At 41.4% G+C, this 26,460-nt stretch overlaps 1 protein-coding gene across 8 annotated transcripts in view; it reads right to left on the bottom strand.

Moving 5' to 3' along the window:
* The window catches only part of mctp1a (multiple C2 domains, transmembrane 1a), a 455,748-nt gene that overhangs the window by 403,089 nt on the left and 26,199 nt on the right, over window positions 1–26,460 (bottom strand). For 6 of the 8 annotated variants that reach the window (XR_014598230.1, XR_014598231.1, XR_014598232.1 and 3 more), the window contains exons 2-6: window positions 16,799–16,919; window positions 5,817–5,959; window positions 5,602–5,681; window positions 4,175–4,286; window positions 2,577–2,615 (exon numbers count right to left, since the gene is read on the bottom strand). Coding sequence is in view for 5 of the 8 variants with exons in the window: in XM_084025756.1 (XP_083881882.1) it covers window positions 2,577–2,615; window positions 4,175–4,286; window positions 5,602–5,681; window positions 5,817–5,959; window positions 16,799–16,919 (495 nt within the window). In the remaining 3 variants the exon portion in view is untranslated. The remainder of the gene's footprint in view (window positions 1–2,576; window positions 2,616–4,174; window positions 4,287–5,601; window positions 5,682–5,816; window positions 5,960–16,798; window positions 16,920–26,460) is intronic. The other 2 variants (XM_084025757.1, XM_084025759.1) reach the window with 1 other exon arrangement.

Genomic DNA, 26,460 nt, shown 5'->3' with positions numbered 1-26,460 from the left:
AAAATAAGCCATTCCAAAAACACACCGACACAACACAGAGAGGAGCAGGCGAAACACGGAAGACGAACAGAATACGATAATTCAACACCATTTACCCCTGACATGCCTGAACATCTATATGAATTACAAAACACAGTATCCCTTCATTTAAATCACATCTTAAATCCTGGATGTGTCCTCGAAAATGCTGAGAAACTTAAGAATCTAATGTGAACATCTAATGTGTATATTTCATTGCATTTCTTTGAGAATATTCTTGATAAAACAATAAATAAATAGATGTATGATTTGTAGACGGTCCTATCCAAAAGGGCAGACCACTAAGACGCTGTTCCAGCGTAACAGTAAATTTCTCATTCCGTCTGTACTGTAAGTCGACAGCGCTGCAAATTTAGATTGATGAGCCTCCATATTTTGAGTCGTGCTTTCTTTAACAGTTTCCTCAGCACTTACAGGCCTATTTAACCTCCCTTTGAATCATGTCACTATCCTTCACTAAAACAAAGAGCAGGGTATTTATTTGTCAAACAAATACACCCCTCTCTCTCCCGCTCTCTCTCCCGTTCTGCCTTTCCCTCTCCTCCTTCCTCGTTAGGGAGACTTTATTAGCATAGCTTTTGTTTTGCGGGTGAATTTCATTAAACTCTGAACAAACCCTGCCTCAACAGCACAGGCCTTTGATCTGGAGATGGAGCCTCTTAATTTCCATTCTCCAGACATTAAACAATGCGAATGGCTCCCTGCAATACTGCCAACCTCCCATACTGCAACTCCCACATCTTTCATTTCTGCTGTTCACTTGCTGCTAACACGCTGTATGCTAATGATGAGAGGTCACCGTTATGTCCTACTCCAGCACAATCCTAATTGTTTCCTTGTTTTGTTGCTGCATATTTCTCTCGTTACAGAAAAAACCATGGGCTATTTGGACTGGGAATCCACATCTCTCTGCTAGAGCACAGCAGGAGAGAGGCGTTGGCACGGAGATGTTCGGGGGCTGGATGTCTTATAAGAGATACTAACGTTCAGTTTAAGAACTAATTCAGCCTTGCACACAACTTTTGTCAGCCCTTTGGAAGAATAAAAAACGTTTGAAGTACCAAAATAAGCATGTTTGCCTCGTGGTGAAGTTAAAGAGACCTGGATTTAATATGCATCTGACTCATAATCATTATCTCAAACTACTAGCATCTTCTGCTGTGGGTTCAACACTCATAGATGCTTCATTAAAAAAAAGTAGTGGTTCAGATAACCATTGTGCATGTATGCAGTTGAGGATGGAGGCATGTAGGAGCAGTGTCTTTTTGGTGGGGTAGCAGTAGCTTCTTAGTTAGTGTGTGAGCTAGTTCCTGAGTCACAGGCGGGGTGGCCCAGATGGAAGCTTCAAAGGCTCAGTTTGGGAAAGCTCGATACAGCAGGACGTCTGCCCAGCTCTGGCCAACACACTTCAAATGTGCATCTGTGTCTCTCGGTAGGACATCAAACTTTTTATTTGCTACGGCCGGAAACATAAAGTGCCTCTCGCTGCAAATAAGGAGACTGAATCCAAGTTAAACAGAGTTTCCAGATTCCTTCTAAATGACAGATTAACTTGATGAAAGTGAGACATGAGCAAACAAAGCCGTGATTAAACCCAGTTGTGTTCACAAGATCGTACCTGATACTATAAATACTGTATTTGACCAAAAAATAAAGCGCTTCAAGGATGAGCCAATAAAAATAAGCAGAGCTCCCCACCTGCATGCTTTCTATTCAACCCGACAGCCGACGAGAATCACAATAAAGAAAAGAAAGAAAAGGCAGCGGTATCGTATGTATGTGAAGATGAGAACTCAAAATAATGTGAACATTAAAGATTTGCACTTGATGCACAGGGGTCTAAGAGTGTCCTATAATCAGTCCACACGGTCACAATCATCTTATTTCATAGTTGATTTGTTGTACAGGACTCCTTTAAAACCCCTAAAAACAAATCAGGTGCTTTATTTTCTCACACAGCAGCTGCAATACACTGTGCAGATCAAAAGGTGGAAGAAGCACACAATCACTGCATTATTTAACGGCTTCAAAGATCAAAGTCCAATATAGATTATTTTAATTAATCGGGATGCATATACAATGACCCCGGTGTTAGCCAGATTATAACTGCTCTCATTTCATTTACAGTAGTTATTGTAGTGCATTACTTCCAGCCGTGGTGTATATTTACATGACTTATGACTTGTCTTCACACAGTTCAAATACAGTTCACCTTTGGGCTTAATCACACTTGCATTCCAAAAAAAAAACGGAAAAAAAACATCCCCTCAGGTGATGCAAATAGCGGGTGGTATATTGCAGCTTGTGGAGAAATAAGCTCGTGACAATGATGAAGAAAAGATAAAGAAAAAAACGCCAATACCACTGTGGAAGGAGGAAAGGAGGGAGGAAGGGGGAGGGGCCAGGGAGACTCCATCCATGTACCAGGAAACAGGTGAAGAGTGCAGGAGAGGTGCGGTGCGGTCGGGAGTGGCGTTTACAGTACAGTCGGGAGTTGTGCGGGTGGGGGCGTTACATGCTGTTTTTTTTTAATTTACCTTACTAGATCGCTTCCAGTTCCTTCTCAAAAGCATGGTCTGTAAATGAGACAAAGCTGTTACAGAGCGCCCCCTACTGTCTCCCCCCTAGAGCTGCATGGGTAGAGGTTAAAGGGCACGGGGGCACAAGATGTTAGTCATGGCGTGGTGCGAAGGGGGGCGGGGCTTATATCAAGAAAACGAGGGCAGCTCTCCATCATGCATGTTAAGTAAGCAAAGAGTGTATAAGAAGCGCTCTGGCTTGTCATGTTATGAAGTATGTGCATATGGAGACATGCACTCATACACACACAGATGTAATCACTTGTGTAAACAGTAGCTGCAGTTTGTGCCTTTAATACAGTGTAACCATCATTTTTATACTTGATTCTTTCACACGTTATTTCCATTCCTGGACCCAAAAAGACAGGATTGGACTGATGGCAAACCAAACAAATACGTGGTTAGGTTTTCACGTCTTTGTTTGGGTCCAATAATGAAGAATCACACTGAAAACAGCAAACATTGTACTTCACCGTACAGAGTAAATACTGTAATTTACTGGGTGTTATTTCCAGACATGAACTCCTCAAAGTATATGAGCTATTGCCTCCTTTCCTCCAACTTTGCCTTCAATTTATATTATGATAATTGCTTATTTTTGCAGTTCAATGTTATTATCAGTGCAAAAGGTTCAAGTATAAAAATAATTATTACATGAGGACTACTGGGCACAAAGAAAAATCACAAATCCCTCAAAACTCACACATATATAACGCAGGTCAGCATCTACAGAAACACTGTTGATGCTGCTTAATAACTTAATAGCAGTTCAATAAATAATTCATTTAAAAGTTAATTCTGCATTTGCCCTTACCCTTCCATACCAGTAGGTGGCAACACAGCGACTCAACCGGAATGCACTAGCGCGACCTTGTACTCATTTTCTTCACAGTTGGATAAAAATCCAAAATGATGCTTAACCTAAATAGAGTTTATTTGTTCTGTCAAATGTGGACTCTCTGAACTACAGCACTAAATAAGCAGCAGAATTAAGACATCAGATCAAAAGGAATAAAATATTTCCCCCATGACTCTGCCTTGTTCCGGATCGAGCATGCAGGGGTCCAATTAAGCAAACAAATAATTGAACAGAAATAAATGCAACTCTGAAACACTGAGCACGTCCGCAGAGGCACGAGTCGACATAATTAGTAAAAGAGAATCCAGTGCTCTTTGAACATGGAACTTTTCCACAGAACATATTAATTACACTTGTGTTTATGCATATGCATTTGCTGAGTTGAAGAGTTTCCAGTAACTGATGCTGAACGAAGCCAGCACATTCCAGTTCAACCCAGCATGCCTTCTGATCAGTGCTTCTGCAGCGCGATGAAACACTTCACCGACCTGGAATAACACTGTTGCTGAACTTCTATTATGAATCTATAAAACTTATTTTAGGCATAATATTCCTCATCTTGTAGCGACGTATTAGTGATGTACAGCGGGGCAAGTGAGATAAAAAGGAAGTTTTTCCCCTGAATGAGGAGGAAATGTAGTGTGTGCAGGAAGAGAGAGAGAGATGAATGACAAATCTGATTGAATGGTTTTCTTACAGCATCCCTCGCGTCTCCCTCCTTCGGTGACAGAGTGACCGCCAGTTCCAGGCTGCCCAGGTTATGTTCCGGGTACTGTGGGTCCTTCAGGTCCAGCGTCATATCCAGTGTCCTGTAGGGAAGTACAGCAAGCCACATAGAAATGTATACTGTGTTAATATGACACCAATGCTCCAACCACTAAGGTGTTTTCATTTAAGCCATGGGATTCCCACGTGTCCACTAGGAAAATAACAAGTCACATAAAATGAATGACTGCAAAACTGTATGAAGCTGCTTTGGCTTCAGGGTCCTGGTATTATGCATGCTGGCTCACCATCACACAGTCAGGGTTTTACCGTATGGAACGCTTGAATAGACCGGAGCCTTCGTTGATGTTATTAATAAAACATATGCAGCCATTGTAAGTCTAAATGTCTGCTGTGAAACCATCTATTCACAGCATGGCTGACTCAACTTCCACTAGACATGAGGTGTTATCGGTCAGTAATTGAAAATACCTGCCCCAAAGTGATTCATACCACAAAAGAGAATGTAGTTCACAGATAATACATGAATACACTTTGAGAGATTGCAGTATTTCTACTTAAAGTTACTACAAGGAACTTTCATTCTGTGTTGATTTTGATTGTCTCTGTGGACAAAAGAGGTTGTACTTTTATTTTGAAAACCTCTCAGAGAATCTGAGAATTCTGGTTCTCCCGTGCCTCCTTCACAGTTGCTGAGAAGTGTCAAACAAAATTCACAAATGCAAATGCCACAAGTCATATGAGCAGCAAAAACACAAATGCCAAAGCCCGCAACATTTTGCATGTGTTTGACCCTTCTCAGCCACCGTCCTCCCTTCCCTCCAGCGGAACCAGCAACATGGCCTGGACCTCTAGTTGCTTGGTGTCTGTGTGGGCTGAGCAGCGAGGCGAAACTCAGAGTGTCCAGAGCTCCGACAGCGGGTCAAAGGGGGCAGTGGAGCTGGATTTGGGTCTGTCAGCGAGAGGCTGGTGGCTGCCGGTCCCACTGGAGTCTGAAGGAGTTTTTGGTGTCTCATTTATTTATCAGGTCGGTCTTATAGAAGCATTGGTTTAAAGTTGACTGTTTCACAAAAAAGTGCCTTAAAGTCACTTTAATAGAAAATAAATGAATTGGTATTAAATTACTTCATGTACCTCTATGTAAAATCAAAATAGCCCTCTTATGTTTCATGAGGTTAGGTGAGTTACCAAAAACTGCCACTAGAGGGAGACAGCAGACTATAGTTGATCATTACTGGGGGAATGCAGCTACCAATACAGCACTTCAAATACAATCATGGGAGGAAACATGATAGTGCATCCACACAAAAATATTGTGTTTATAGGTGGGTAAGACATTGAGGGTGTGTAAGGTGTTAGGATAAAAAATAAAAGAGAGAAGATAAAGGACAAAGAGACCTCTGATGTTCCAGTGACTCCAGGTGAAGGTATGCTGAGCCCATGAAATCATCCTGAAGTCCAAAGTCATAGTCAAAAACCTACAAAGACACAATACACACTGTCAACAGAAGACACTGTTATCTGTCACATTCATTTGTCATTTCTGGCATAAAAAATAGCTTGCCAAGTAAGTTAAGAAATGACATTTGAAGTTCAGGACTTATCTGCTGTACCTTGACATACAGCGGGTCCTTCAGCGTTTCCACCAGGAGGCTTACTCTCTCATCCCACACGGGGTTGAGGTTCTTATGGATGGTCTTACTCCTGAACACCTCCTTCCCTGCAATCTTAAACTTCACATACGGGTCGCTGGTCCCTACAGGGGAAGACCACAAACACAGAAATACCTTTAATACGATTAAGAAGAGTACTACCGAAATTATACCAAAGGATGCCCGAACATCTGTACGGAAAAGAGTCAAATATGAAGTTTAAGCAGATCATCTTCTTCAACCTATGTAATTAATGATATGGTATTATCTAAAATAAGTATTGTGAAAAGCATTCAAAATAGCATTGCAGCATCTGAAGGCCTACGGAGAGAATCGGGCATATCACGTGACTAATGCTCCATTGTTGGTCACATGATTACCAGTATTTAAAGCTGAAGCTGGGCGCTTGATTATACACATCTCACACAGTGCATCTATTTGACCACTAGGTGGTGCCATTGATTTACATTTGCTATTTTGTAGAATAGTTTTGGTGGGATCAATGAGTATTGTAGTATTATTGTGTCTCTCTGTTTAATATGCATTTATTAACGACCATTAGGCTTGCATGCTTACAAACAGTCATATTCACTATTCCTCATGATGCCCAAGGGGTAATAGAGAGGATATAAATCTGAATTGTATTACCCTGATAAGTTCAATCCTCCTGTGTCCATTCTATTTTTAACATTCTATAACCAAAAGGTCCACAAAATTCAGAATCAATTGGTGTGCCAGACAAAGAAAAACTATGACCAGACAGAAACACACTATTAAATAGCCCATAGGAAAACATCTGTATCCTCTACACTGAACTGAACTGGGTTTTCATGTAAAAACTTTCATCATACATGATTCAAAGCACTAGTGAGTAAGCATACTGTTGCAGTGTTTATTCGTCTAACTGTAAGAGCAACGACGTCCAGTGGAACGGTACCCTGGACTGATCCGTTTGTCGTCTCTCAAATCAGTGCCATGTTATCTTCCCCTCCGGTCAACGTGATTACCAAGCAAATCACGAGGGACACGAGAGAATCCTATTATCCAACGATTCTTGATTGTGGTTTATCACTTCTGCCAGGGTCTCTGGGGTAAAACAGGAATCTGCTGTTCAGTACATGGATCATCTATATATACCGTATGTGAAAACTCAAAGCTACCTTGACCTGGGTGTATAATAATGTATACTTATGATGATCTGCTCTGTCAGTCTCATAGACGATGCTGACAGCGAGGAAGTCTCATCAGAAGAAAATGGTCATATTCTATGATAAGCAAGAGGGCGAGGTCAAATATCTGACTCAACTTTATTATTTCTAATCAGAGGAAGTAAAGAGCCAAATGGCAAGACTGACAGCTTTTCCTCCTGTGTTTATTCAAGAGCACAGCCTTTCAACTTAAGAACAACTCTTCATTGTCTGTCACTGCTATTCCTATTGACTCTACAGTGGCTGCTGTGGTCAATAACCACATCAAATAGCTGCAGCTACCTGTGCCCCTAAACATAAAGGAAGCAAGGAAAATCCATATTATAAAGCATTGAAGGGTGAATGAGGATAAACTCTGTTAAAGTGGAACGGCCCGTCAAGGACACACAGAATTAAAGCCAATGCAGCCAACGAGGCAGGGCTGGTTTGAGAAGAGATAGGAGACTTTTTATTTATTTATTTTTTGGCTATTTGCCTTTTTTTATTGATAGGGATTGGAGGGAAAGTATTACAAAATATGATCGTGAAATCAATCAAACGCCCTCAAATTTAAAAGGCAGTGCTCTTGAAGATCAGCGAAAAGCTGCATAGAATTGCAAATGGTTTTTAGGACCAGGTTCTTACATTTCAGTATTTGCCGATACTCTCTCTCACCTGGACCCTCGCTAACATTACGTTGGGCTTGCAATAGAGTGGTGGAAACCCTGATTGTATCCTTTTATTTTCATCTAAAAACCGCTGAATGATTCTCAGCTGACAGAAAGCTTTGACATGAAAGCAGAAAAACATGTCAAACATATTTAAATGTCCTCATGCACACCAGCAGAGATACTACAAACACACCCTCAGACACACGGTTGCCTTTGACATATCACTGCAGACGTGCTGCAGCAAGAGGACAAGGGTGACAGGAATATAAAAAAGAAGAGATAAAGCCAGAAATATCTGGGGGGGCATTAATGTGTAGCATAACTGACAAAAAATAATGCAGAATTATGTAAAACACAAGCATGGAATAAATCAAACTGTATCATGTATCATGAGGTGATACTTCATGAACTATCTAATGACTCCATTCGTGAAGGCAAAGCCACTTATCTCTAAAACTGCAGCATCTCTCCCTCTCTCTGTCCATCTGTCTCCCTCTCTGTGTTGCCGGGTCGATATTCCCCGGACACACATCACTGGCGCTGCACGCCACATTGCCAGCTTTAGGCGCCATAAACACAAAACGCAGGCTGGAAGTATGAAATGGATACGCTCGGTGCTGTAGGTGGGTGGTGGCTGAAAATGAGAGCGCGTGGGTAGAGCTCGGAGGAGATCTGGCAGTGGTGCTTTTCTTGGAAATCAACCAGCATATATGACATTTATATGTATTTTATGCATATTTATTTAAGTATATCCCACAGTTGGGCAAAGTCCATAAAGAAGTGCCTGCCCCACATACGGGCTGGTGGACAGGTCAATGATAAATAGGTATTGTAGGATCAATATGCCTGAATGAATAACGGCTGACGAGAACGCCTGAAGCCAGTTGCGTTGAAGGGAGTAGGTTTGATGGATGGCTGCACCCTGGATGTTTGTCCACCTCGCAGGCAGAAGGCTGTGAAATGGAAGTGCTGGGTTAGAGGGAGACCGGTAGAAGGAGCCGATGTATCACACACTGATTAACTGGCGAATGAAGCTAGGTGCCATAGGAGCCGAGGACTACAGACATTTCATTTAAGTCACCTGAATGTGTTGATTAGCGGGGCTAATTCTCTCTTCTTCTTTCTAAAGTGACTCGCCCCGTCATAGCACGGTGGGTGGATGAGCTGGCGAGTGAGTGGTTGTTGATAAGCTATTCATCTTTAATGACGCTATTAAAACCAACCACTAACAGCGTAACGGTGGCTGGGAGGAGAAATAAAGCTGTGAGAGGACCCAGCGGTGCACTCAGCAGCAGGTAAGTGAGCCTGCCTTGGGTGTGGTGCATAGGCAGATCTGAAAGCCCCTCATAGACTTGTTTTTAAAAGCTGGCCTCTGTCTTCCTCATGGGGAGTTGGAAACATCACACACACACCTAATGGTCATTAAAATGCTGCTTAGTGTCTGTCTACCAGTAAGCAAGACTACCGGAGTACAATCTATGATAAACAATAACATTCACACACACATTCATAGGCCGATGGCAGAGGTTGCCATGCAAGGTGCCACCTGTATGAGGTAGTTTGGGGTTCAGTATCTTGCACATATTGATTGAACCACCGATCTTCCGATTGGAGAGTGATGCTTGCTCTACCTTATTTTCACCTCATGCAATTGGACAATTTGTTGCTGCTGTCAAGTTAATATTCATGAAGAAAGCAGAGTGATCTATGAGTTCCTCCAGAATGCAAACCTATGAATGCATTCCCACATTGCAGACGCAGCAAGATGAAGCTCGTGAGGTGGAGACACTTCGATCTCTCACATACCAGCCGTCACCAAAGGGAGGCAGTGTGTATCCATTCACAGCATACACTCACACTCCAGGGATATGACTAAAGCCTTTCTATGTATTATGTTTTCTTTTCTTGTTTTTAATCTGCAGTTGTGTTTTTGAAGATTTTCTCTCGTCGATCTCTTTGTCACAATCCACTTCTTTGCTGCTTTCTACTTTCCCCTCATCTCACCATATTCCTTCTCTCTCTTCCATCCCCATCCAGCTGTCTGGATTAAATTACATTACTTAGGTCCATCACACTGACTTCCAGTTGATTTCTTTGCGGGGGAAAAGGTACTTAGTGAAAGTTATTGCATTGATATAGTCTCACTCTTCAGGAAGCAGGATGGTGAAATGAAAACCGATGTGCAACATCGACATGCCAAAGGTAATGGAGCACATACTTATATACATATTTTATACAAAGTTGTTGTTTTTCCTATGTTAAATGAGCAGCATCAGACTAATGTTACTTAATTACAGAGAAAACTGTGTCTCCAACCACTGTAAATGTGCTGTTTGTCCACATAAAGGGCAGCTAATATAAGCATGCAATATAGTAAAATATAATGAACTGTGATTTTTTCCCCCATCGGTTCCAGCAGTTAAAGCTGTGATGTAACGATCATTATAAGGGGCAGGAATACAGAAGCATTCATCAAATGCTTTCATTTAAAAGCCGACATCTGGTGCTCTGGGAGTAAACAGCAAAGACCTGCAAGCATGCCTCCGTATTCTCCAGACAGACCCCTGAGCATTTACTGAAGTTTGATTTATGTCACACGTACTACGGTGACTGGAGATGAAAAACTCTCTGCTCGTGTGTTTGAGTAGCTGAGGCTTTTATAGCGTACACACACACGCACACACACACACACACACACACACACACACACACACACACACACACACACACACACACACACACACACACACACACACACACACACACACACACACACACACACACACACACACAAAGACAAGTGGTCATTACATTGAAAAAAACACAACCATTCCCTCTGACTTTCACTGCAAAACCATTATCATCCTCAGACAAACAGAGAAGTGCCAAGGATTGATGCACCTGATCATTAGTGCTTTCAGTCGCATGTTCTTAGAGGCAGCGGGGAAATAAAACAAACTGCACCCGTGACAATATTGTCAGATACGATGCCTGGTATAACTTGAATATAACATTTTGGAAAAACGAAAGACGACTGAGACAGTGGGGGAGAAAGCCGATAAAGCAGATAGTTCTCAGATATGTCTGATGGGGAGAAGAGGCTTCTGCTGCGGTTCGAATTACATAATATGAAGATAATGGGAGATAAGGCGATGTTCAAACTCTAGACCACTTAACAGCTATCTTGGTCAAAGCCTTTTAATAAGCGTGTTACTGACTGACGGGTGAAAGACGATAATGATGATACAGCGTTGGGATTAGCCTTCCATTTCTAAAATAAAAAGCTCTTTTCCGTCATAAAGGCTTCAAATGATGTGCAGAACAAGTAACGACTTCATTGCTCATTTTCATCATTAATCTGCAGCCACTCATTACACATTCATGATCAATAACTTTCTGTGTCAGCGCCGGGCAGACAAACGGTGCTGAATTATTAAATGCTAATATATGAGCAGGTAATTACATTTCTATGGAGGACAGTGTGAGATTATGTTCTAAAAATAAGTATCACACGACACGAAATAAAGACTAACTCACTGCTTTGGGTATTACAGTAGACCAATGAAGTTCCCTTTAAATGTACTCTGATAAGTAGTCACATATTAAAGGATTTAAAAGTGAAAAATAGCAGGAGCAGCTCAACTGAGTCCAACTCAGCGTTAGATAAAACATGCATGCTGACAGCATCAGAAAGCCATCAATAATGTATAATGTCAGTATGAAATCAGTGCCTTTCAGTCCACCAGTAAACCTGTTGCACAGACGTCAAATATGAGAAAAGTTGATTTTATGACAATATCTTCTATGTGCCTGACTATTCCATTTATGAAAATGACTAATCAAATGTCTGATGGCTCCATTAAAATGTAGTGAAATACTTTCTTCAGAGATCGGTGGCTGGAAAAACAACATCTACATTCATTTACACTTTAATTGCTTACTTTTACAGCAACAAATATAAATAGCTGGGTTTCCTGCGGTGAATTAGACAGGAGGCATGAAAAAAAAAATCAAACAAATCATTAAACTTTCATGAAAAACATCATTAACCTTAAAAGCAGAGAAAACCAAAACAACTATTTGCTGGCGGAAACCTTAGGCAATACTAAAGATGATACATTTACTCACAAAGCCATGGTGATAAAAGCAGAAATGACATATTTTCCACTGCAGACATTTTTGAAATGCATGAAAAGCACAGGTTTACTTATTAACATTACAACTACAGTACATTGAGGTCTTGGTTACACAAGTCGCATTTCAATGCAAGCTAACCAAGGCTGTACCTTCCCAGATGGGATCATGCTCTCATCGGGATCCGGTCAGACCACATGCCAAGGATGGCCGGCCCACGTTGAGTTGGGATCACAGTGAGGTGTGGACAGCATGTGGGCAAAACTATAGGTTTCAAATCATCTTTGGATTTGAGCACAGCTGAGTATGAGTCATGTTCAGCTACTGCTGATGGAAACCCAACATTTTCTGATGTCGCAGCTTCAAAATAAAAGCTTTCGCCAAATTACCAGAGTTTTGTGAGCAAGGAGCAAAAATAATGGAGCGAGTTTTATTCATTTTTATCCACCTTCTTACAGCTGCTCCTTCGACCAGGAAATATAAAATAGGCAATCACTATCCGGGAGACCCCGACATTCAGTTATTGAGCAGTTATGTTAATCTAACAAATCTGCATAAATGTTCCCACTACACCGTTAAAATTTTAAAAAACGGTCTCACCCTGAGAATTACCCATTAAAAGAGGAAATTTATTTCCACTATGAAATCATAAAAATGGCACCATATTGACCTCATTATTCACCTTAAAATTGAGCTGAAATGAAAATGCCTTTTTAATCTTTTTAGCTCACAACCCTGGTCAAATTGTGCACCCATTCACCAAAAAAAATCTATTTCTTCGTATTTTTAAGTCAAACTCCGGTGTCTTTTTCTTCCTAGAAAGCAAAATATGACACACTACATCACGACATTCATCCAATCAATCTGCAAATTCAGCTCTCCATGGTCAAGGGCTAATCTTTTCAATGATGAAAACAAATTCCTCTCCCCATTATGTCCTGCCTTCCTATCCTGCCCTACTCCCACAGTACAGAACAGAAGCTACCCTTGAAATGCCGCTACAGCTGGACTTTAAGATCTTCAGTCATTCTGAAGTTTTTCTTCCTCTTGCTTGCTAACTGTTTTTGCCGATATAGAGTGCTGGAGGGCCAATAGTAACACATTACCTGTCAAAAAAAGGCTGCTATTAAGAACCTCACCATGAAGGAGGCTCACTGGTGCTTGAGATGTGAGAACGGGAGAGGGAGAAGAGCGTAGTTGAACGGCCCATAAAACCCCTCGGCCACGCTCGGGGACGGCCTCATGCTCAGCTCGTGGGCACTGTGTGTGGCCGTGAACGTGCACGTGCGTGTGAGCAGCTGCTCTATATGTAGTGTCAGGACTGACTGATGGTTGCAGCTCTGGGGTTTCCCATTACCCAGAATGCAATCTGCTCGAGAGGATGTATTGGCAGTAAAAGGCTGCAAAGACAAGGAACTCTATCATGGGATGCTGACAGATGGATTTAGAGCTCGTCTCATTACAATTACACACACACACACACACACACACACACACACACACACACACACACACACACACACACACACACACACACACACACACACACACACACACACACACACACACACACACACACACACACCTCTTGCTGCTTTCTGCTGAGATGAGTTTACTTTCCTGCCCTCAGCTGACATTTTCCCCAAAATGAACCTTCGTTAATTTGCAACACGATCGTGCTGCAATCACAATGCATAGTTGGAGATGCTATTAGGGTAAGAGCTCTAGCTTAATAGGCACTGCTGAATGAGCAGAAATAAAAAATAAAAAAACAAAGCAAAAAAAACTGCACAGCATGTGAAAGAAGAAGCATGGGAGGTGAGAAAGCAATGAAGGGGAGTTGAAATCAAACAACAGACAACATGCCAACTGTGGTGTCAAACTCTGGCCCGCTCACTGTTTTCTTAAGAAAGGATTGTGCTGCAGACAACATCATTAAGCTGACTGTCGGCTGTAGAATCTCCACACTCATATTAATGCACTGTATAATAAACACAATGCCAATTGTTAGTCATCGGTTTGATTCATTCATAACATGAAGCTAAGAATAGAAAACAAGAAGGAACGATCAATCGTGAGGAGCCGATGAGAAACAACAGCCAGCAGGAAAAAGACCATGAGGTGAGGACTACATTATCTAATATTTAATTTAGTTGTAATATTTAATCTAATATAAATTAAGACAAAATTAAGGAAAAACAGTCAAAATGAGACAATCAATTAAATCTCTAAAATGTCAGGACTGCTACAGAGTTCCTCTCATGGTGTACAGTGACGTATTGTTTCATATAGATATATCAAATGATCAGTTTCTCTATAAATTAAATAATTGATCATCAGCTGGTCTGGAACTAAAAAACTCAGATTACAGTCACTGAGTACTCTGCCAGGTGTTTATATTCTGTCACTGAACTGATTTCTTAACCGCAATTACATCAACACCGAGTCACAAACCTTTACAGGTGTTAAGGTCAAAACGAAGGCCCTGTGCGAGGACGTCTGTGGTCCTTCGAAGCAAAGCTATTTGACGGGCTGGAACAATAAACATGAAAAGGTGTGGCTATCATCACATCACCATCACTCAAGCTCCTTTTTATTCACTGCTTTTAATGTCTTTCTTCCTGCAGTTTAAATCCACTGCGGTATCGTCACAGGCAGTTGTGAACAAACACAGGCAGGATAAGCTTCACCTTGTTGTCACAACAACTGTGAAATCCATTTGTCGACTTCTTTCATCCACATCCAGTGCTTATTTTTGTTATCTTGTCCTAATAACGCATGTCAAGTGCTGGCTGATTCTTCTGGCAACAAATTGCTAAATGGTTGGTTCAGGCTGGAGAGAGACTGATGACAATGCCAGCAAATTATTGTGGTTGTCAGGGAAAAAGCTCCCAAAAAGGCTCTAGGGATTATTTTTTTTGTTAACACCGGATAAGTGAGCGAGCAAAGCGGTCTTCTTAGAATGAAGGAAATTTTTCCTTCAGTGCACTCGATAACAACCAACGTCTCTGAGAACCACAGCAGAATAAACAGGCACATATATTATCAATATTAAGGGGGTAAAGGTACATGTCTTTGCACAAGAAATGTTTGCATCATGCTATAATGGTGTGTTCAAATGTAAACACAGCGATATAGAAAACTATTAATGCCAAAGTAAATATTTAAATAAAAATAAAATGTGTTTCCTCATCATTTGAATTGTGTGTTTTAATGCAAATTACCACTTAAGGATAACCAATGACAGAAGAATTGATGATTTACACAGACTTCAGGACTCTGGAGCCTCACTGTTAATTAAAGTGCTTATAAATTAAACCTGAATCAGCAATTGGCAGGCAGACCCGAGTCTGAAACAGAATCGGCAAAGCAACTTGCAACCTGTGGATCTCTGTAGAGTTGTCAATTAGTTTCAGCTCAACTGCTTTTTGTTTGACTTCTCAAAAAAGTATCGACGACATCATTGGAAACCATCTATATAATGTATAATTCATGGGGATTCTAGTGAATCAATAGGCAACGGGACTTAATTGCTTTTCCTCCCACAAAACTACTTTTATTCGACAACTTTTCTGACGAGGGAGCCTAGACTGATGGTCTAATGGTAAACCACTGATCCTATGTCAGTCTTCTGCAATTCATTCTTCACCTACTGCAGGACAGCAACATGAACATATCTTGACATGGCAACATACCAAGATTTCATCGATATTCCCAAGAAGCCTTCCCTGAACGCTGTAACAAAAACAACTTATTGCATTGCTCATACGATCCACTATATTCTCTGTTATTTGACCGGTTCTCTCGCTCCCGCTCTCTATAATGAGCCGACTTGACAGACTCAGGACAGGACAGGTGAGCTTTGCACCCCACTGCTCATTATCCAGACCGACAGGTAGTCCGGCAAAATGTACAGCAGGGCAGCTTACTCCGATCTGTCGCCATGGCGTTAATGAGACCTCGAAATCTGTCACTGTCTTTACAGTCTGTGAGAGTTTATAGGAGAATTTCTGACCTTGTTTTTCCTTCACTACGCAAGACATAACTGTGTGTTTAAAAACAGTATAGGAGCTGTTTTCAGACAACCTCCAGCATATCTGTCCTGCACTTAAAAATCACAATTTTCAAGAAGCGGACAAATACTGTGCAGCAGAGTGGTTTAACATGAGATATTATCTTTTATACTGCTGCAAAAAGGAACTTAATTTCTTCCCACAGTGGGAGAAATAAGTACGTGCAATGAATTAAACGACTCAAGCTAGCACTTAATTACTGCCCCACTGCCCCATTTCAACCGGTATGAAGTGTCACTTAGCCTATTTAAGGACCTTTAATTATAAAGTAGATAAATCAAATATTTATCCTTAACACGTGAGAGTACAGGCTACATAAAATAAACTATTCTGTATAGTCTTACACTACAAGCCATGATCACACTGTGGAAACCCCGAGGTAGGGACTCGCACGATGATTTCATATTGTGAAAAAGGTAACCGACCATCTTGGCTCCTAATGTGACAATGTTCTAGATTAAGCCACAGCTGTTTCCTTTCCGTGCCTTGCTGCACAGGAAATGTGCCACATCATTCCCAGTAATTCCATCTCGCTTCACACGTGGAAAGTGGAGTGAGGTGTGTGTGGACGAGGTGTGCAATTTAATAAAACCACACATGGTGGGGAAAGATTGTGAGAAAGGCAGGGTGTGAAATGTGAGGAGGAGAAGAATAGGAGGTGAAAAGAGGTAGGGGGAAAGAAATATTGTTTTGACAAAAAGAGGCGCATATAAAAGATGGATCGGGCCAAATAGACGAGACAGTCAGTTGTTTGAAGGTGGTAGCTTCCTGACCGCCTGTGCCAGTGAAGTAGAAGCTTGATAAAGTTGTCCACCATGCCTCCTGACATAAAGCTCAATGATGTTAACAGGAAGAGTAAACGCCAACGGAGCTCCTACCTGTCCGATCTCGGATAGCCAAGTTGTTCCCTTTCTTCAGGACGATATCCAGCTGGTACATGGCTGGACACGGGGGCTGAGGTGGAGGCTCTGCATTACTGGGCCCCACTATGTTGATGCCCTGTAGAGAGATGACATGCTACATGAGTTAGGCTTACAGGTGCAGTCCAACTTACTCCAGCATTATCATTTTAGAAAGAGGAAAAGAAGAAACTTCTTTTTGAGAAAAAGGAGGGAAGAAGCACCTACATAAGCCAGACACATCTGTGTATTCCCACAACAAAATATATACGTTAACATCAAATATGCACAATCAAGTCGGCACATGTGCAAGTAAAAACTTTCGCTGCAGCAACACTATGCTGTGAATCAATCGTATAAAGAAGAGACTGGACGGGTAAAAAGAAATTCCTCATGTTTTGGAAAATCAATACATAATGTGTTGTCTGACAAGGACTCATCAAGAAGCTTTTAAGTGTTTTGGAAGGGGTCATCACTGTGGTTTACACGTCACACTGCAGCCCTGAGGTCAGTGCTGTGATCCACTCCGACAGGAAGCCCCCCCACCGGCTCCAACCGTGGTTCCCCTTGGAGCTAGAGGGCCCATTAGCAAACCACATGAACAAGGCTCTGAGATCCACTACGGCCTACTCAAACTCCCATTAGACAGTGCGTGGGCACCCCTGTCATGTTTATCCAGAATATCATACTGAGATAAGTCGAAGAATAACTAGAAAAGATCAGAAACATGCTAGTGGGCCACCGGGAGGCTACTAACAGACTACTACTGTAGCATAAGAGCAAATCCCATGAAGCTAAAATTAGGATCAAAATGCAAATATGAGAAGACTCCCCATAAACTCCCATCAAAATGTGCACTTTTAATAGCACCTGCTCACAAACAAGGCAAGGGAAATGGAGTCAATATTTTGTGGAAAAGGAAAATCTCAATCTCAAAAATTCAATACACTGTGAGCATTCAGGGACAGCGAGTTAAAGCTCCGTCTTCAGAGAGGTTAAATCTGGGATCAACAGTGAATCTAAGTCACTGTAATTGAAATGGGAGTGGATACAACCAATAGGATTGGACAACAGTTGCTGGGGTCAAACCATGCAAACATTAAGCCCTTTAGTCCAAGAATGTGACAAACGGTGACACAGAGAGACGCAGATCAAAACAATGTCTAGTTGGGTCACATCATAACACACAATGATTAAAAAAGAAAAAAAAAAGATGGTAATCCCCAGACACACTGTGCCAACAGAAAAACGCTAGCAGGCATGTTTTTTTTAACTCGCTGTTGCAAATGTATGAATGTATTCGTCTCCATACAGTAACACTAACAGACAGCACACAAGCAATGCATGCACAAACATAAAAGGGAGCACAGGATTTGAAATGGATTTGCAGACAGTGTAAGCTCTTAGAGGGAGCGACATGACGGGATCAATGAAGTCTTAAACAAACACAACCAGGCTGCCGATTTACAACTGATAAAACAACAAGCATATTGGGAGACCACGTTTTTTTTTATGTTTTTTGGTGTAAAGAAAAGAAAAGGCAGCCCAAGCATCCTCCTCCACCTGCTGCAGTTGTGTGAGTCATTGAAGATGACAGAGAACTGAACAATCGCTACCACAACCTCATTTTCAGCGTGTCCCCCGGTCCCAGAGCGCATTTTTTTGGCCTGCAGTTCATCGTAATTTGTAAGTATTCAGCTGTGATATACACACAAATGCAAGGTTACAATATTTTATTTAAGGTTTATGAGCACAAAGACAATTTAATAAAACCAACAATTCCCATTTATGCTTTGTATAAAAGGTAATTTAATCCTAAACTAAAAAGAAGTACAAGCACGCTCTCTGAATAAATAAAACCCAGCAGCACAACGTAAGCACAGCAAAAGAAAGAGTTCCATTACAGCTCGCGTGTTGCACCGATCCGGTGAGATTCAACTATCGGAGCACTTTAAATTTACATTAAATGACCCCTGGAGAACGCCAGTGGAAAGTGCTCTGTGTGTGTTTGGATGCAAGCCTTGAGCATTTCACAGAAAACCCCCGTGACTGAATCCCCAACAGAATCCATTAAAAACATCAATCAATATCAATTTCCTTTTCCATTAACTTGATACTACTTTGATGAGAAAAAACGAAGTTGGGAGATTGCATTGCAAATATTGATGGACATGTTGTATCCTAGCATCGTCACCAGGGGGATATGTGCATGTGTGTGTGTGTGTGTGTGTGTGTGTGATCACATGGACAAAGACAGTGTGTAGTAGGGCTATAAACAATGAATCAGAGACAGGAAGCCGATACTTCAATAACAAAAGACAGGTGATGTATCACACCTTGACATGAGGAGGATAAATATTCAATAGGATATCCCAAGCCAACAGACTCCAACCACACACAGTGCATATCATCTGCAGCTCGCAGCCTGAGAGGAAGGGCACAAAGGGGTTTAGGGTAGATTATGTGGATGTAGTGCACAAGCATCGGTTCAGCTCCGGGACACGTTATGAAGCCATAAAAACTACTTAGTCAAACTGACTCCACTCCACTGAACTTTAATTAAGGTTAAGCTGTACAACAAAAACCCACAAAAGATCCACACACACACACACACACACACACATACACACACACACACATGCACAAATCCACAGCTGAATCAGATTAACCGCTTAAGTAGTACAAAATGAAATTGGATATAACCAAAAAAAAAAAACACTGTATGATTGGTCTGGAGCTAATGAACAGTACAGTCCCGATATCATTTCACTGACACATGACCCTTTCTGTCACATTAAACTTCACAAATGCAAAAACATATTCAGTCCATTTCAAACTCTCTCGTTGTTGGAACAGCATAAAGACTGACAAACACTGTTGGATTAGTTAGTAATCTAGTTTCTGCCGAGTTTCAATTAAGTGTGTTTCGATGATTAGCGGGGTAAAAGCTTTATCGTAGGCTGGACTTGTTTAGGTTTTTGAAGACGTTTCATCTCTCAACCAAGAGGCTTCTCCAGTTCCAACTGACTAGTGGGAAGTGAAGGTATTTACCTAACAGCAGCATGTCGGAGAGGGTGTTCACTCAACTCGTTTCCATCCATGCTGATCGTGGTTGGAGCTGATAAATATCAGATTCAGACTGTGTTTGCTGTCATTGTCACAGGCTACATGCAGATTGTGACCTTTCCCACTGAGGATAAAAGCCAGATGTTAGTGGGGGATTTAGTCCAGTGGTGAAGAGGCTTTTTGACATTGCTTCACTGTTTAAGTCTTTCAGCAGAACCCTGCAGTTTAAGTTTGACTGCTGCTCGAAAGAAGTAAAATGGCCAACTCAAAAACTCACATTTAAAAAAAGGGCAAATATATACGTAAAAACTGCTTTGAAAACTTTCCTTTTGGGATATGAACAAGAATCTATGTGTCGTATTGTTATTGTACGTCATGAGAGTGGTGTCTTTGTGGAGGAGGTGGTGTCTCTGTAGCCCTGGGTACTGTGTGAAGCCAGACTCTCGTTTCTCACAGAGTTGACAGGTAATTTCCCGGCTGCACCTCCTTTCCTGCATAACAATAACCCGGTGCTGCGTTGGTCATTACGAAGGGCTTTGTGTTCTTGTTCTGTTAAGAGATGCCACTTCCTGCTGCCCAACATAAAACCTACTTCTCACCCCTCTCTCTCTGAAACCACCATCTGATTTTCTGTTCAATAATCTTTCATCTTTACAGTTATTTTTAGATATTATTATCTACTGTAGGTCAAAAAAAAAAACTTGGACTACAGTACAACCTGCAGTGAGAGGCCTTTTTTTTTTTTTACAAAATAAAAGCATTCATTTAATACACTTACATAGAAGAGGTATTGATTTGTGAGTATTTATAGTGAATAAAGGCTGATTTACATAAGAAAAGACACATTTACATTTGAGCCAGCTGCTCCGCTTCATGTTTAGTATAGAACGAATGTGAACAAATTCACACAATGGGTCCTGTTCATTCACTATCAAGCTAAAAAAAAAAAAAACAAGACCCATCAGTTCCTCCAAACCTGATCATGAGCAGTTTAGTAATGATCTGAAACCTGATTTCCCTGGCCCGGCTGAAGAAAATGGCTACATTAATCAAACCACATTACGAGGTCCTCTAAGTAAGCGTGCCTCTTTAATACAGCCAGAATCGATCACATAATAGGAGCAGGGTAATTTAATCCATTCGACAATTTAAGTGAAGCACGCAGTTATAAATAAGCATTCAAATGAGTCAAACATGCACACGTAGACACAAGATTGTGGATGTTCTGGGTGACCTGAGGTGATTACAACAAAAACAAGCATCCTTCCCTATTAAACCTGTCTGAATACATAAACAGTAGAGATTGCACTGCTGTGAAATAGTCCGGTTGTAGGAGTAATAACATCAATTCATTCAACAGATAAAGCCATCGGTTATTCAAAACTCCAGCAAACTTAGTGTTTAAGTGCTTAAGCGCAGAGCATCAGCCAATAATCTTGCATCAGTGGTGAACAGCCTGGTGTCTTATTCAAGGATACCTGACACATGGCTGTTGATGGATGCACTTTCACCGAGATGGATGATCATGATCTTGCTGCTGATCACTAGGCCATGCTGCTAAGCCACACTGGCAAGGTGATGCAGTGTTGACTCTCACGGTCATGCAGTTAAAAGCCAAATCTATTTTGATTTTAATAACTCTGGCTCCTAACTGGTCCGATGTGTTGACTAAAACATGAATGGAAAATTAAGTATTCTTTAATAAATACAACTGAGCCTGCGAACTGCAAAGTGTATAGATAGAAAGTAGGAAACTAAAATGCAGCTGTATGTCAATCCAAAAAACTGGCACACTACAGAAGTCTGCATCTCATCTACTCTGTGAGAGTTTGTTTCCTTTAGGGCATGGATCTTGCTCTTGATGGGCATGTGTTGCTATGCAACCACAAAAAAAAGCCCAAAATATGCTTCTCAGCGATTCGGGGCAAAACCATATCCTCTTATTTTAGATGAACACAAAAATAGTGTATAATGTGAGCAGAAAAGTTGTGTGTAATATACAGACCTGTGTGTGATATTTCACAGGCAAATAAAGAGATCCCAGCGCATGCACTTATCCATCAGAAAGATAAACATAAAAACAGCCACACCTACAAATTTTGCATATGTACATAGAAACACACAAACACTGGTACACCGAGAGAGATTGCACTGCAACCATTGATTAGAATACCATTCAACTGGGAAAAATATAATAATACTCAGCCAGCATTTGCGTTCAGGTGCGACAGGTGGCCTCTATTTGATCTTCACCCCAGAGACATTTTATAAACATGGACTTGACTAAGAGACTCACTACTGGGATGCTGGAGATGCTGCAGGATCCTTTCCCCCGAACTGAGCCTTCAAATAGACCACAATGTACTACAGGACCATTACTGGTCCAGGTGCAGACCTGATCATACTTTTTAAAAGGGAAGACTCTGTACAAATACTGCATCCAATCTTTAAGCAAGAGAAAGCTGAGCGGGTAAACCTGTCTTTTAATAAAGGACCTTTGAACAAAATCTCATGTGATCTCAAGTGGTGAATCCTGCAGGTGGCGCTGAACACCGATGCAGTGTATAGAAACCTGTGAGCACAGAGACATAAGAATAAGGAAGTCTCTTGAGGTCTCTGAGGCCTATTGTATTGCAGGGAATATATCTTTCACATAGTCGATCTAATTATAGGACACATGGGGGAGGCGAATAGTGGAGAAGGAGAGATTCAGGCTGAGGTTGTTTCCAGCTGTATGTCACCCTACTTCAGTATATTTCTCCCTCAAGACCTGGCAGCGAAAAGGGAAGTAACAGTTTGATGTGATTGTATACTATACAATTTATACAGCCTCTTACTTCTTCCAGGGCACTTTCACAAGTCAACATTTAGTCAGTTTACATCAAACTCTAATGTGGTTCAACCCCTGCCTGGTGCAGATCGTTACACAGTCCACGTACTCTGGTGCGGACTCAAGTCCGAGACCACATCCACAGTGAAGCATAAAGCTTATATAGTAAACAATGGTGTTGGATCGGTGTTCTTTTCTGCATTCCTAATTTGAAATCTGTTTTGTATTACGCTCACATTTATAGTTGAATGTCACTGCCTTCCGTCAGCCAGATCTAGATGCCAACTTGCTCTCCTATCCCATTATCCTTGTGATAGAAGACTGTTAAACAGCCCAGATGGTGAAATTTCACAGTATATCAGTTGTTCATGATCACAGAATAGAAATGCAAGCGTCACGGAGATGAAAAGCAATGAAGTGATTGATGCAGTACCACTCGCACTCAGCAAGGTCTTGCGAAGGTGCTCTATTATACATTCAGAGCATTAAAACAGCTAGTTGCTCTGTAAAGATATAGTGGATTAATGTACCTGAGCAGGTAATGAAGTCCCTCTCCCTCTGTGTGTGTTGTAGTCTGAGCTTCTCTGTGCTACGTTTACAGTCCCATGCTTTTTACCAAGTGTTGATCAATTCTCACGGTGATCATGTTCAACGTCCAGGACATCCTCACCTATCTGCCATTATTAAAAAGGTAGGAGAACACACAATATTCTCTCATTCATCTGTGTTCACAAGTAGATGTTATCCATAACCCATTTAAAAATGTGCATGTTTGGACTGTGGGGGAGTCAGTCTACACACATGCATGAGTGTTAAGGGGAACGAAGACTTGAAAAGTGAGCACAGAAGCGTCTGAGCTGACTTCTTGTTTCCGATCTGGCTCCTTTGACATCCAGTTCAAAGCGGAGCAGCGGGAGACCAGCGTACATTCCTGTCAAAGCACATTGTGACATCCCCAGAGTTTTCCAACGCAGAAAACAATGTCGAGCTGCACATGCATGACTAAACACTAAATTAAGTATTATTAAAAAAAACATCTAGGGTTGTGTTCAATATAGTCCCTAATATGAGTGACGATATAATCTGAAATACAGCTTACTATTTTGTTACATATGTATTAAATTCAAGTACGAGCTGAAACAAGCAGAGAGGAAAACCACAGAAATAATCTCTATGCGTCACACGTCTGAATTCATCAAAGTTATGCCTAAGGCGCAAGTGTGCTGACAGTAAATGCCACACACACACACCATTATGTAACATCTCTTTACATCCCAGCAATTCTATGGGGAATATTGAGGGACATAGTGGTTATTCTTAAAAGCCTGGTGCATGTCCAATAGACATGTTTCACATTACATCAAAAAAAACATGGACAGAGCAGAGAAGGAGAGAGACTGGAGTAAAGAGAGAGAAATACATGTAAACAGACGGAATGAGAGATGAAACATCTCTTTAATAGTCTTTTATCTGAACCACAATAAGTCACCAGACTCACAACAAAGAAGCTGTAAGCCAGCAGTCAGGACATCACCCTAGCTGCCCTCTGTGTGACTCTAATCTATAGCTCTGACCTCTTTACCCAGGATAGTAACCCACTTTCTACCCTTTCTGCCAGCTGTTTAAAGACCCCGCCCCTCCTCTTCCAGATGTCAGGGCTGAGCTGTGTGGCTTGGCCCACTTTGGCTTATGGTGAAATGGGTGGTCGAGTGATGAAGACCATGGGACGAGACCAGACGGGAGTAAAATCCTGGTGTGTGTTTTGTACTTAGTGTTTCATCAACTACTATGATTGAGCTCACTGTCCATATTTTTTGATTATATGGACATTGCATGCATGCAAAAAAATCATTGTACCATTCAGTGAAAACTCACAGATGGAAAATTACATTTTGACTTTTAACACTACATAAATTGTGTCAGCTGTGGTTTAAAGGTGCTAAATATGTAACAGCATTGTATTTTAGCTTTACAACCATTCTGCTGTGAGGCAACCCATGACAGTTGTGATAAATTCCATTCACAGGCACACTGACTGGGACATTACTTTCAGAGAACATGGGCATAAATTAGCCTGTGATGCAGTGCAGGTTCATGGTGGGGAAATGGCACTCTTGTCTGCTGCATCTGACAGCTACACAACGCAGCCACTCCCCATAAATAATGAAGGGGAAAGATCTTCCAAGAGGAGGAGGAGGAGGTGGAGAAAGACAACCCGGAGCAAGTAACGGTGAAGAAGAGAGTTCTAGAAAGAGGAAGGAATGGAACTTGAAAGAGAAATATGTGACATGTGCATTGATGAATGGAAAACAGTAAACAGTTGAAAAGATCTTTGTAAGAACTGTGACGGCACAAGACGAAAACAGGAAAGAGTAGGAGTTGTGAGGCGGGAAAATGACGACAGGTAGACAGACAGCATATTTTTCCTACGCAGACAGAAAAAGTCAATGGGATAAAAATAAAAAAAACAGAAATATCTCACACACACACCAAACATATTGCCAGACATTAGCAAGTTTTTGTGTGTTTGCCACGACTGAATTTCATGTGCGGTGACAAACTGAGCAGGGAGCATCGAGTGTTGCTGACATCGCAGACAGACAAGCTGGTGGCCCGGCTGCCAACCCAACCTGTCAACCAACCAGACGCGAGTTAATGTCAGTCTGACATCGCGCTGACACGCATAACAAACGGAGAAGAGCACATCAGTCAGCAACCAGTGGATCCAGCCCTCCGTTTGCTTGCTCAGCAACTTCACAGAAGCACAGAAAAAGCCCCAAAATATTGCTGATGTGATGCTACCATATCTCCCACCAAACACATTTATAATTGGACTGCCCAGGAATCCAAAGATAAAAGCTTTACTTGTGGATTCCTTGTCAAATGACTTGCAATTTGTATTTTAATCTCTCAAATCGCTCATTGGACCGCTTTCATAATGCAGAAGAGAGTGCCAGGATGTGAAAAGAAGCCTCAGTTCCTGCACGACTACCATCCAACAGTTATTCCTCATTCTAACATATACTACCACTTGTTATTATAAGCACCTGACTTTATGTTCCTGGAAGATAAGTGTTGTGAAGTCAAAGAAAGGAGAACATTTTAAAAAAGGGGGGGTATTATGTAATTTCATATGCACACCTGTGTTGCAGTTCCCCTGTGAACCACTTCAACTCTTAATATACTGAAATCTTGCAGAGCCAGGAGTGGTATTATCATTTTTGTCTTGTGGTAAAGCTGCACCTTCTCCCATACATACTAATGAGACAGAGGGGAGATTATATCCATCATTTATCTCATGCCTTACTTTCCCCTTCTCCTGTCAATGTGCAGTTCTTTGTGTGTGTGGACTGTAGGCGGCCACATGCTACGAGATGCCCCCTTTTAATAGCTTTATATTGACTGTGTGACGGCATGGCCTGTCATCAGTACCCCTGCAGTGGCCAGGGAAGCACCCACCGTCTGAGTCGTGATGCTGAAGTATAGATCTGGTCTGAACAGCATCTTTTCAGCCCTGTGCAATGAATAAATGCAGTATTTATTTAGATCACTCCATTTTTTAAATTCATCTGCTCCAGCTCCTGTTTATCTCAAATGCAGTGAATGCTATACATATGTGTGACGGGAGAGAGATTCTTGTGAAAGAAGAATAGCAAGTCAACAATGTGGAACAGAATCAGTGGGAGCTGCAGCATTCAGGACAATGAATAGAGCTGAAAGCAGTGCCTCCTCTGTTAAAGGTTAG

Source organism: Eutrigla gurnardus (assembly GCF_963514095.1).
Source record: "Eutrigla gurnardus genome assembly, chromosome: 13".
Taxonomy (NCBI): Eukaryota; Metazoa; Chordata; class Actinopteri; order Perciformes; family Triglidae; genus Eutrigla; species Eutrigla gurnardus.
This window is presented reverse-complemented; position numbering and strand designations above follow the sequence as displayed.